Source organism: Gymnoscopelus braueri (genome assembly GCF_963280865.1).
Source record: "Gymnoscopelus braueri genome assembly, chromosome: 21".
Classification (NCBI taxonomy): Eukaryota; Metazoa; Chordata; class Actinopteri; order Myctophiformes; family Myctophidae; genus Gymnoscopelus; species Gymnoscopelus braueri.
The window spans coordinates 5,198,772-5,211,715 of NC_137623.1; the positions used below are offsets into that span (position 1 = coordinate 5,198,772).

General features: G+C 40.6%; 1 protein-coding gene across 1 annotated transcript; it reads right to left on the bottom strand.

Annotated features, from left to right (window-relative positions):
• Window positions 1-5,110: 5,110 nt before the first annotated feature.
• Window positions 5,111-6,901, bottom strand: LOC308077579 (grainyhead-like protein 3 homolog; the record flags this gene model as incomplete). Its single annotated transcript, XM_080418324.1, has 1 exon — window positions 5,111-6,901. One exon carries the CDS (start codon window positions 6,899-6,901, stop codon window positions 5,111-5,113), a length of 1,791 nt encoding a protein of 596 aa, XP_080274450.1.
• Between the last annotated feature and the right edge of the window lie 6,043 nt (window positions 6,902-12,944).

Below are 12,944 nucleotides of genomic sequence, written 5' to 3' on the forward strand. Positions count from 1 at the left end.
TATCTACATAATTTAATTTAGTACCTGAGACCATGAGAAATGAAAAAAGCCAAAGGTGCATGAGCATAGCAGCAATGTATACTGTGCATGATATACTTATGGACATTAGTTAAGGTGCTTAGAGGAAAAAAAGCACAATAAAAGACAAAAGTCAGTGCGTTATATATATGGGATTAAGGTGCACATTTTCAGTGCGCGTCGACCGCATAATCCACATAAGGTAGACTGACCTAGACATATTCAAATTGTGTTGCAGATTAAACTTTTTCATAGATGTCATAGATACGGTAGCTTCATAGACCTGTTTGACAGCACCATGTCATCTGTGTTGTGTTGGATTCATGTTAATGTGTAATTCCAGACATTTAACTGTAAACACTTAGTAAACTTGATCTTTGGCTCTGTACTTGGTCTGCTCTTTTTTTCCCTCTACTACACCAAACCTCTTTAAGCTCACAATGCCTTGTAGCGCGAGGCCTTGTGAGCTTGTAGATCTGCTATTTTTGGCTAAAGTTCTGTTTAGAATAGTGTGAGGTGTTGTGAGCTTGTAGATCTGCTATTTTTGGCTATAAAGTTCTCTTTAGAATAGCGCGAGGCGTTGTGAGCTTGTAGATCTGCTATTTTTTGGCAAAAGTTCTCCTTGGAATTGGGGTTCAAGTGGTTTATGTAAAAAATTATATCCTATCACCCAAATATTTGGCGGCCCGCCCCTGTAGTAACTCTGAGGACCCCCTGTTGAAGACCCCTGCTGCTCTACACTTTACCATTTCAATAAAAAAAAAAGGACTATAACTAAAATATTGCATTACAAAAGAAAAGAGAGAGATGTACGAGTCTTATCTTGTGCTGTTTTCCCATTGTTAACATACAAATTATACACACTTTTATCTTTTTATCCTATATATCTCCCGGTTTTCTTCTATCAAAGTCTGCTGCAGAAAAGAGATGAAATCAGTTGAAAAATGATGGCAGTTTAATTATCTTTTTCCAGGAGAAGCGTGAGGGTCAGATGGCGATGATAATACATACAATTACACACAGCGGGCTGACAGCTATTTCAAATACTAAGAAAAAACACTGTACAAAGAATGACAGGTTTTATAATTATGTTCATTATATGGAGCAGTGATACAACCGTGAGGCAAAGCAAGGGAAGGCAGTTTTATTTGTATAACAGCACATTTCAACAACAATTCAGCTAGCAAGAGAACCAGGGGCGCACGCACATTTGCGGTTGGAGCCCCCAGGCTCTGGAACCTGGAAAGTCCCTCCCTGCTTAAAGGGATAGTTCACCCCCCAAAAAAACATTTATTTTCCATCGATTAGTCACCCCATGGAGACTTGAATTCATGGATATGCTTTTGTTTTTGTCGAATTCCTAAGCTAATCATTTGATGACCAGCGGACCGGTAGGCAGCGGTTCTGGTAGGAGACTCTTTGTGTCTCCTACCGGAACCGCTGCTGGTTATCAAATTATTGGCTTAGGAATGCAAAAAAATAATTTAAAAAATCAATGAATTCAAGTCTCCATGGGGTGACTTCTTTTTTTCTTTTTGGGTGAACTATCCCTTTAAAATAAATAAGAGTAGCAGCAGACCTGCAGTTTTCTGTGATTGTTCCAGACAGGGGCGCCGATTTATGTCCGCGCTATTGGGTGCGCACTGCGCACGCGCGGCCAGCGTGCGTACAAGAAAATGTGTGCTTTTTTTCCGTGTTTGTCACCTTTTTTTTTGTTTTTGTTACTTTAATGCGGTTAATTTGGTTAATTTGGTACAAAAAAAATTACTCCATGAAGTGCAGATGTCAGAGGTGTTTTTTTTTTCCTTTTTTGTGATGAGTTTGTGATGGGTGCTCGTCATTTCTCCGGGGTGCTTTAGCCCCGAGGAACCCACAGTATCGGCGCCCTCGGTTCCAGATATGTGGAGCATTAAAAATTTAACGTTTTGCAGATGCCCTGAGAGATCTGGATGGTTCATGATATTGCACAATATCAGAAATTTATTTACCGTAACAAAAACAAGAGTTTTTTTCCTCAACTCCATCGTGTACAATCTAGTTGATATTAACATTCATAGTATGTACCAAAGTACCAAACAGTAGCAAAACAGAGTGAATTTCAGCCGCAAGTGAGACTTGACTTTTGACAGAAATAATTGTCTGTTTATGAAACTCACCACAGAATCTCACCACTATATGCTACAGCAACAATAACACTTCATTAAAATGCCTTCATTAATTCTCTCCTCTTTACAATGAGAGATCTGCCCTTCAGTTCATAACAACAGCCATGCTATTTTAACAATTCCCAAACAAAGTTACACATTCCAGAGCCCACGCTAGTCTCTCCGTACGATGCTGAACTGACTGTTAGCTGTTTATACAACATACATATATATAATGTACTGTTACCTATTTATACAACATGCATGGCAAAACTTCTTTAAGACCTGCGGCTGATTCTACATGCCTTCTAAATCAGTAGTTCTCAAAATAGATTGTGCCAAGGACCCCAAAAAATGTTATGTATTTGGCGGCACACACTAAGTGACCCGCTGTGAGCTTGTACATCTGCTATTTTTGAGACTACTACTGTTTTAACACATTCAATCCGGGAACGCATCTGTGCCATTTTAGATTTCTTTGGCTATTAAAAAAATAGTAGGTATAGAAGCTCATAGCGCGGCTATGAGCTTGTAGATCTGCTATTTTTTTGAAAATCATGAAAATGTGTGCAATTTTATATATTTTTATATATATATATATATATATATATATATATATATATATATATATATATATATATATATATATATATATATATTGTAAGAGAACATTTGTTACTTAAATCTTTGCGTCTGGGGATTCTACAAATCTCTTCTAAATCCTAACTGTTGTTTTGAAAAAAATTACAAAATAAAACGTACATTTTCATTTCAAGGGCCCCCAAAATTATGTATGTGGCTGCGGACCCCAATCTCAAAATATGTTGTTCCAGGGACCCCCCTAGAAGCAAAGATTTGAGTTAAAAATGAAACGAATTTGTAAAAAAAAACAACACGATTTTTCAAACATAGCAGATCTACAAGCTCGGAGCTTGTATATCTGCTATTTTTGAATAGAAAAGTATAAAGTGGTTTAGAACCACTGTTCTAAATGCTAAGAGTTTTTTGAAAAACGTATGTTATATATATACATATATATCTATATATATCTATATCTATATCTATATCTATATCTATATCTATATATATATATATATATATATATATATATATATATATATATATATATATAAAAATAAAAAAATATGGTTTCAATAGGTTAAAATGCCCTCATATACTCCTCTGCTCCCTACATCCAGCCTGCTATGCTGCTTCTCTTGTGGATTTACTGCATGGAGCTGTAACTTAAGCCGTGCAGGCGAACCACAGAATCTATCTCCACAAAGTAGTACGTTTAATGTGAGGTGAAGTGGCTTGTGAATAATTCAGTGGTGAAGGACATGTGAGGAGGAGAACTTCTCTTATAATGAGGACCGCAGCAGTGGAATGGTAAAATGAGTAGTAGTAGAACATTTTTTATATTATTATTATTATTATTATTACAATTCACAATTTACAATTCAGGTTAGCATTTAGACCGGGAACGCAGCCATGTACGTGTCATTTTACGATTTTTTTTTGGCTATTCAAAAATAGCAGATATACAAGCTCATAGTGCGGCACCGAGTGCCGCACTATGAGCTTGTAGATCTGCTATTTTTGAAAAATCGTCAAAAATGTGGTGCAAATCTTTTGATATATATATATATATTTTTTTAAAGCGAACATTTGTTACTCAAATCTTTGCTTCTGGGGATCTCTGGAACAACATTTTTTTTTCGATGTTTTAATATTTTAATATTTTATTTATATTTTATATGTTTTAAAAAAACTATTAGGATTTAGAAAACATTTTTAGAATCGGCCTCAGGTCTTAATGGGTTAATCCAGAGCGACATGCAGTAAGCAAGGTAAACACAATTCATCAAATGCATAGAGACAGTAATCTAGGATCATAGGTAAACCAAGAACCTATCATCAGTCTAAACAGTATAATATCAAAAAATAAACAATATCACATTGAAACTATACAAACTATAGGATCTACGAATGAACCTGGCATCTGTGGATAGCTTTAAAGCACAGCTCAAGACCTATTTCTTCACTCTTGCTTTTAGTTGATTTTTAAATCTCTGTGTTGGTTATTCATGTCCTCAATGTTTTTGCCTGATTTACTGCCTTTTGCTATTATTTTAATGTTGTCTTATGCTTTTGCTTTTTTTTTTGCTTTATTGTTAAATTAGTTGTACTTTTTCTGTAATTGTATTCTTGCCCCGTAAAGCACTTTGAGCTGCAATTCATGTCATGAAAGGTGCTATACAAATAAAGTGTATTATTATTATTATTATTATTATTAAATAACATGCTATCTAAATTACATGTTAACCTATACCTGTTATGCCATACAGTCAAGAAATGTACACATATCTACACTTAATGATGCCCAATGCCTAATTTATACTTTGCTGTATAATGGTTTTTCGGCAAGCAAAATGTTTCAAAGATTTTCCAAAAAGAAGATATTGATAGCTATGGTTTGCATGAGAAAAGGCACCATTGGCTTTTGATATCCTGTTGACAATGGTATCCTCTGACAATGCTGATAACTGTACACAGATCATGTACAGAAATGGAAATATGTCACAATTCATGGTACATGGAATAAACTATTCAAACACAAAACAAGTTCATATTATTTTTTATTTAAAACAAATATGTACAGCATAATACAATTGCTCTCACGTTATATAAAATACTTAAAAAATAATACTTCAGTAATACTAATAAATTAAATAAAAACAGAACCAGTAGGAGAACACTGTGAGGGTGGTATTTATAAAGGCAGTGACTAAAAAAGGTTGGGTGATTTGGCGTGAAACTGGGAGTACTCTTTTGTTCAGTTCAGTTTCCTAGGTTAGCTAGGCTGGTCTACAGCTTCTGTGGCAGGGCAGTGCTTTCTCAGAGGGCTGAAATTGCCAGCTATAATTTGTCGAACAGGTGTCTGATCTTCATAGCTCGGTGAGGGTGATATGGAATTGACCAGCAGGTGTGGCTTCGAAGATATCGATGAGGAAGGTGGATCGGTTACTGTAGTGTTCAACAATGTTGTCGTCCATGTTGACAAAAATCCCTCTTTTGCACTTCTTGAAAATGTTCCCGACGGTGTCCTTTTGCATGCCGTACTTTTCCGAAATAGCTTCTCTCAGGCCTGTCACCGTGGGACTGTTGAGCACGAGTGTATGAAACACTTCTTCAGTCTCTGCTCTCACGTACAGCAGAACTCTATGTGAGTCGTCTTCGTGGGCCCGCTTGCCGGGAGGAGGGCTACTCCGGTCTCCGTCGGGATGCGACCGCTTCATAGAACGCCGTTCGACCTCATCCAGAGTTGTCGGGGGAGCGGCCAAGCCACAGCGTTGCAGGTTGGAGAGGTGCATCTCTGGGATGAAAAGCACGGGCTGGGTGACGTGGTCATCCACGGCCTGGAGGAAGGTGCGGTCATTGCTCATGGAGCTGGACACCAAACCCTTGTTGGCGCTGGATTCCTTAGAGTTCTTTTTTGCCCCCATCTTCTTTGTCCTCTTCCTCTCCTCGTCTCTCATCTTCCTCTCTGCACCCTTATCACAGAAGATCTTGATCTGGCAGGCGGCCCTGTGTATCAGCCGGTCGGTTCCTGTGCTGAAGTCATACGTGTCTATCTGTAGGTTTAGTGGCAGTCCCTTCACGCCCTTCTGTGAGGAGAAATCAGTGCTCAGAGAGTTGATGCCAACGTACACCATGGCCTCTTCATTGGGGTTCCGGATGAAGGAGAGCGCATTGAAGGCCACCTCCTCTACGTGGCTGATGCCACTGAACCCTTCTTTATAGTCGGCTATGTCAATGACCCTCTGCTTGATGGTAGGCTGACGTGCGTGCCAGTGGTTCCAGCAGCGAAGCTGCGCCTCTGGGGTCCTGTTGTCGTTTTCAAACACAGCCATGACCACCGTCTTGACCGTGGCGACCGCAAGGCCAGCGGTGCCGTCTACTCCGTGGAGGGTGATGGGGTAGAACTGCCCCTTGTTCAGATAAACCGTGGGCAGTTCACACGGCTTGGGTGGAGTGGCCGGGGGAGCGCCCAGGGTGAACTGAAATTCGCTGCCGTACCCCTCGGTAGGGGAGCTGCTGCTGTAGGAGTCTGAGTAGACGGGGCTAGACCGCTCCACGGAGAAGGGGTCGCTGTAGGGAAGAGCCTCTGCGTTTACCTCGGGGAAAGCACCCGCATCGGACCAGTTCTGCAGCGGCAGAGAGTCAAAGATGCTTTTGAGGTCCTGCTTGCCGTGGGTGTCTGCCAGCACACTGGCCACACTGGTCAGGGTGGCATAGACAGCCGATGCGGCGGGGTCCACCGAGACGGGCAGAGAGACGCTCTGCTTGGCGGGGCTGCAGACGGGAGACGTCAGCGCTTCCTGGGGGAGGCTGGACGGAACGCCGTCAGACGGCATCTTCGCGATACCGGGGGGCGTCTCCAAGGAAACCAGCTCGGGGGACGAGTTACTAAGAGTCCTCTCTGTTGGCTCGTAGACGCTGCTGCTGCCCTTGTGGCAGGGAGACATTTTGCGGTCTTTAAGGTTCTTGCACTGCTCATAGAGCATGGAGAGAGTTGTCATGTCCTCTGTTTGGTGAGATCCGGACTTGGACCTGCTCAGCTCAGTCATGGGGCTCTCCAGATAGTTCCAGGAGTCTGTGACATAGTTTGCGTAGTGGTTATAGTTGAAGTTCTCGTTCTGACGGACCAGTCCCAGAGTATCAGTATCTTTGGTCATGTCTGCAGTCGGGATCACGGTGGAAATATTTTCCTTTAAGTTGTATTCTCTTTAACCAGGTGTTTGTTCCTCTCTCAGTGTTATACGTCAGTCTAACTAACAACAGAGAGGATCAGTGAGTCAAGAGTTGTGATTCCTCCTCATCGGGGGCCCAGGTTTATTTAAGGCCAGCAGGTAGTTTCTCCCACTCTTCCTCTGATTGGTCGAGAGCCTTCACACAGGTGTCTGATAGGACGGGCGTAGAGGCATTAACCCTTCCTGGGCTGGGAAGAAACTAAAAGCTGCATGTGTATGTATGAGCACGTTGTGATACTAGGGACCACTTTGCAGGACAATCAAAGGGCAGGGGATCATGCATCTCATTAGCATGTGAAACAAAAGAGTGAGATTGGATCGACAAGGTGTTAAGTGCTTTGGCAATAAGTCTGAGAGTGAGAGAGGAGATTGAGCTTTAAGATGTTAATAGTTTGTCAGTATCATTTTCCAGTTTAATTTCCAAGGCAGATATGGAAGTTTTGGTGTCCATTCGGCAGTGGTGGAAAGTAACTAAGTACATTTACTTAAGTACTGTACTTAAGTACAATTTTACTTTACTTCAGTATTTCCAATTTCCAATACTTTTACTTCTGCTCCACTACACCTCAGATTCAAATATTATACTTTTACTCCACTACAATTATTTGAACACTTTAGTTACTAGTTACTTTTTAGATATAAATGATGATATTATGAAACATACATTAACCACTTTAGCCCTATTTTATACCTGGGCTATTTGAAAATAGCAGATCTACAAGCTCACAACGCGTGTGAGCTTGTAGATCGGCTATTTGTAGCTTGTAGTACTTTTACTTTTGGTACTTTAAGTACATTTTGATACCAATACTTTTGTACTTTTACTCAAGTAAATTTTGAATTCCGGACTTTTACTTGTAACGGAGCACTTACACAATGCAGTATTGATACTTTTACTTAAGTAAAACGTTTGAGTACTTTTTCCACCACTGGCAATATGTCTGAGAGTGAGAGAGGAGATGTAAGGAACTGAGCTTTAAGATGTGAATAGTTTGTCAGTATCATTTTCCAGTTTTAATTACCAAGGCAGATATGGACTTTTGGTGTCTATTAGGTGAAGCATGTCAGGTATTGTTTTTCTTACATTCTTTTGGTGTTGTCAAATCCAGTGAGAGGATCACAATTAGATTGAGCCACTAACGACGTCTCTCTTTGGGCATGACATTATAGCTGAACATGTTCAAACTCATGTAAAAATCTTTCAACATTTAAAATAAATGTTCAAAAATAGCTAATTTACAAGAGTAGCACATAACTACAAATAGAACTTAAGTGGCAAAGCTGTTGACAGTGGAAAGGACTATTATATATGTATACATTAAACTGTAAAGGTTAAAGGAAAAAACTAAACTTACATAAATGAAAATAGAAAAAAATCACTGGTCATTATAATCTAGTAGCCAATACCAATACAGTATGTTATTATTTAAAAGTGTTTCTGTGCTTCATTATATGATTATAAATTATGTTGATATATTTTTGTTCACCAGTATGGTGCTTAATACGTTTTAAAGTATTGTATTAAACAACACAATTAAGTTTATCAATCAATGTATACACTGCTGTCTGCTGCTCTTATCTTTAAATGTATAGGATTTAATTTCTTACGAATTGTATTAGGTTTTTGATAGGAAAAAGGCTTTAATAACCTGTATCCACTTTAAATGCATTCATTTGATACCATCAAATGAATTTCATTCATTCATAATTTAAAGAGATAATGAATTCTTCATTCCTTTTCAGGTATCAAATAAAAAGAAGCTAAAGCAATGACCAATACAACAATATATATAATAAAAACACATAATATAAATATATAAACTGACCAGATGACTAGATTACATTTCTGTCTGGAATATTTTTCAATGAATCAACAATCATCAACAGTGTGAACTTTACTTGCACAATGGGCTTCATTTCAAAACACAGTTTCAAAACACAGGGCCAAGTCATGCAAATCAAAGGAGAATGTTAGCTTTTGTACTGACTTTGGCAAACAAATCTTTGGTCAAATAAAAGATACATGAACATCCCAGCAACCGTTAACGCTCATAGAGTTTAGATTCTCAACAGGATAACAGTTTTCCAGTCAGAGATAGAGGCTTTATCCACCCACACACAGGAGCCGCGCGCGCACGCACACACACACACACACACACACACACACACACACACACACACACACACACACACACACACACACACACACACACACACACACACACACACACACACACACACACACACACACACACACACACACACACACACACACACACACACACACACACACTTCCAATTTGCAGTACTTTTACTTCAACTCCACTACATCTCAAAGGCAAATATTGTACTTTTACTCCACTACAATTATTTGAAAACTTTAGTTATTAGTTACTTTGTAGATTTAGATTATTATTACAAAACATACATTAACCAGCCCTATATACATTTGAGCCATTTGAAAATAGCAGATCTACAAGCTCACAATGCGTCGCGATGCGACACGTTGTGAGCTTGTAGATCTGCTATTTTCAAATGATTTGTATACATTTCACACGTTTGAAAACATGTGAAAATGGGGCATTTCTGCATAATGAGTACTTTCTAAGTTTGGTACTTAAATACTTGGTATACCAATCCTTTTGTACTTTTACTCAAGTACATTTTGAGTATTTCTACATTGCAGTATTGATACTTTTACTTAAGTAAAAACAAATGTAGTACTTTTCCCACCACTTGTGTGCTAGTGACACTGGTTCCAAAACATTTTGTCTATAAAAAATGATATACAGATATCAGGGTTGTGTTTACAACGTGATAACTGTCACTATATGAGCTACAAGACAAAAAAAGACTAAAACGGTTTAGGTCACATTGGGTGGAACCGTTTATGTGAAAATGTCAGTGGTAGCCCCTGGACTATGATGCTTTGTGTTCCCTCAATGGAACACCATGTGACAGCTGGTGACATTTAGATATATTTTTCTCCCCAGAAATGGCCTGTGTGCATCACCCAGTTGATGGAGTGTATTGTGTTTGTGGGGGAAGCTGAACGTTATGAAGTGCCAGGGGTGGAAAGAGTACTGAAGTGTTATACTTAAAGACGGGGTGCCCCCCCCCCCCCCTAAAACATATTCATCAGGTATTATGGTTACACTAGGAGGAAGGTTTTTTTCAAAAAAGTGTACAGAAAGTGTTAAAATTATATTTTTATGTGGACACGCCTCCAGTTCATTAAGTATACCTGGTTCTCACCTTAGCACCACCCACCTGTCCTAGTCCCTCCTCCTCCTCATGCCCACACCTGTTGTGTTATGATAATGAGGGGGAGGGTATATTTCTACTGCGTCATTAAAGCGCTGTTTCTCTATTGGCACGTTTGACCCTCAAGGTTTCAGCCTCCAGGAAGAAACTCAAAATAGTCAGAGAAGAAATAAAACACCATAAAAACACCACCAGGGGGCTTAATGAAGTTCTATCAACCTCATAGCAATCTGGGAACCCAGAACCAAATAAGAATGAAAAACAGCGCCCATCTTACTTGGCTCTGGGACAATGGCGACGTTTTGGTCTGCCACTTCCGGTGGTGCCACCAGGGCCGGATCTAGGCATAGGCAAGGGGGGGCAATGCCCCCCCAAATGCCCTGACTGCCCCCCAAAGATTTGAATTTGTTTGCTTTAAAACAATATATATTCAAGGATTTGCATATATTTTCAAAACATTTCAAAAATAGTATATCTACAAGCTCGTAGCGCGGCACTCGGTGCAGCGCTATGAGCTTGTATATCTGCTATTTTTGTATAGCCAAGGTGTAAAATAATGCTTTCTCACTATTTCCTCACTATTTCCTATTGCCCCCCCAATTAAAAATTGCTGTATCCGGCCCTGGGTGCCACTATGTTTTCATTCCCACTAACAATATTTCTTCACGGAACACTAACACCACTTCTCCCAGAGAACATGGATCGTTTTGGTTATAAGCCCACTTGTTTCTATGATGAAAGAGTAAGTTAAAATGTGAATATCTTTCCGTGGTTTTGTCTGCTCCGCGGACGCTATTGTTAAATGAGTTTGGGTTTGTTTCGAGGGGGAAAGATCGACGGACACGTGAATCCCGCCCACTACATTTGATTGGGTAAAGTGCGGCCTGCTTCCTGATCTGAAGGCACGCCCACTTGTAGCCCAGTGCGTACATGTTATGACGAGCCTTCACGACAGATTCCAACGCAGAGCAGAATCTGTTCTTGAGAGATTAACATCATAGACACATGAAAAACAGAAAAAGTGCGAAACCATGGCGCCACCTCTTTAAGTAAAAGTATCAATACTGCAATGTATACATACTCTGTCAGAGCACGGTCACACCGCGCTTTTGTTTGACCTCTGGGGCGGAAACTGCCAATGCTTTGTCAAGGCAAAGGCGTCGATACGAGTGAAAGATGCGCAAGACCATGAATCCATGCATTTGCATTGACAAAGCATTGGCAGATTCCGCCCCAGAGGTAAAACAAAAGTGCGGCGGGACCGCGCCCAAGTATCGGTCCAGAATTCAAAATTTACTCGAGTAAATGTACAAAAGCATTGGTATCAAAATGTACTTAAAGTAGCAAAAGTAGAAAATACTCATTATGCAGAATGTCCCATTTCACAAGTTTTCAAATGTATACAATCTCTTTTGAAAATAGCCGATCTACAAGCTCACAATGCGTAGTCCAGAGCACATCAGCAAGCACTCTGAATGATGGAAGCTTCCAGAAAGCATGGCAGCACTCTCAGAGCACACAGTATGTCCAAACGCACCGTAATATGAACATGGTGTCCAAGTCAAGATGACCCGAACTAATGATGTTACACGTCCTCATCCCATTGAATGTGGCTGTTATCACCCTTGTCATCCCATAGCTATGGTCTACCAGGAGGCTCTGGTATAGGCCGTTATCAGCCACCCAGTGATTTAATGTTAACGCATGTGCTGTCACGTGACCTGTCCCAAGTCCCGGAAAAGACGCGCTGTGATTGGCCAGTACTTTGATTGGCTGTTGGGACGAACGCTCACCCAAAAACATTATTTACGATTCTGTGGCTAAGTTAACATAACTTGTACGGCGCTGAGTGGGCAGAATCGGTCTTCGCAAAGCTCGGCTCGCCTTAGCTCGCTCGCCGGTGCCTATCGTGGCTCAAGTCTGATTCTGACTGCGCCTCCGTGGTGATTCGATCCCGGGAGGTCGGGGCTGAAAGTATAATGATTAGCGAGGCACGCTGCAGAGGCAGGTGCTTGAATGGGGCTTCGTGCTGTATTTCAATGCGACTCCGCCCCGTGACAGCACATGCGGTAACATTGAATCACCCATAGAATGGCTGATAACGGCCTACCAGAGCCTAATGGTAGGCCAGTGGGAATAAGTGTGATAACAGCCCCATTCAATGGGATCAGTTCTAGGTATCGGGTGACCAAACTGATGCCAAACCAATATCATTGACATATTTTCGTTGCTGTCGGTTGGAAACCTTGTATGTCCAAAACTGTTCCTTTTTTGTTATATATTTTTTTAATGTTTTAAAATATTGAAACTAGCAAGCTCACAATGTGTTGCATTGTGACGCTCCGTGAGCTTGTAGATCGTCGGTTTTCACTATACTTTTGTGCAAAACTCTTATATGATGAAGTAGGTAATCGATTTACAAAAAAAGAACTGTTGAAATATCAAGGTTTTCTGCCCCGGCAGCGACAATATTATTGTGTTGCCAAGAGTTATGGCTGAAAGGGGGCGGGGGGGTATATATGTTACAGGGTGAATGGAGAACCAGGGTGATTGAAGAAGGCTCGCTCGTTTTTACCCACCCAGCAATTCTGTAGAAGAAACACTAGAGGGAGCCACAAGCCAGGCTTGTGCACAAGCACATATGGCCGTGACCACCCACACACACACAGTCACACACACACACACACACACACACACATGCGCG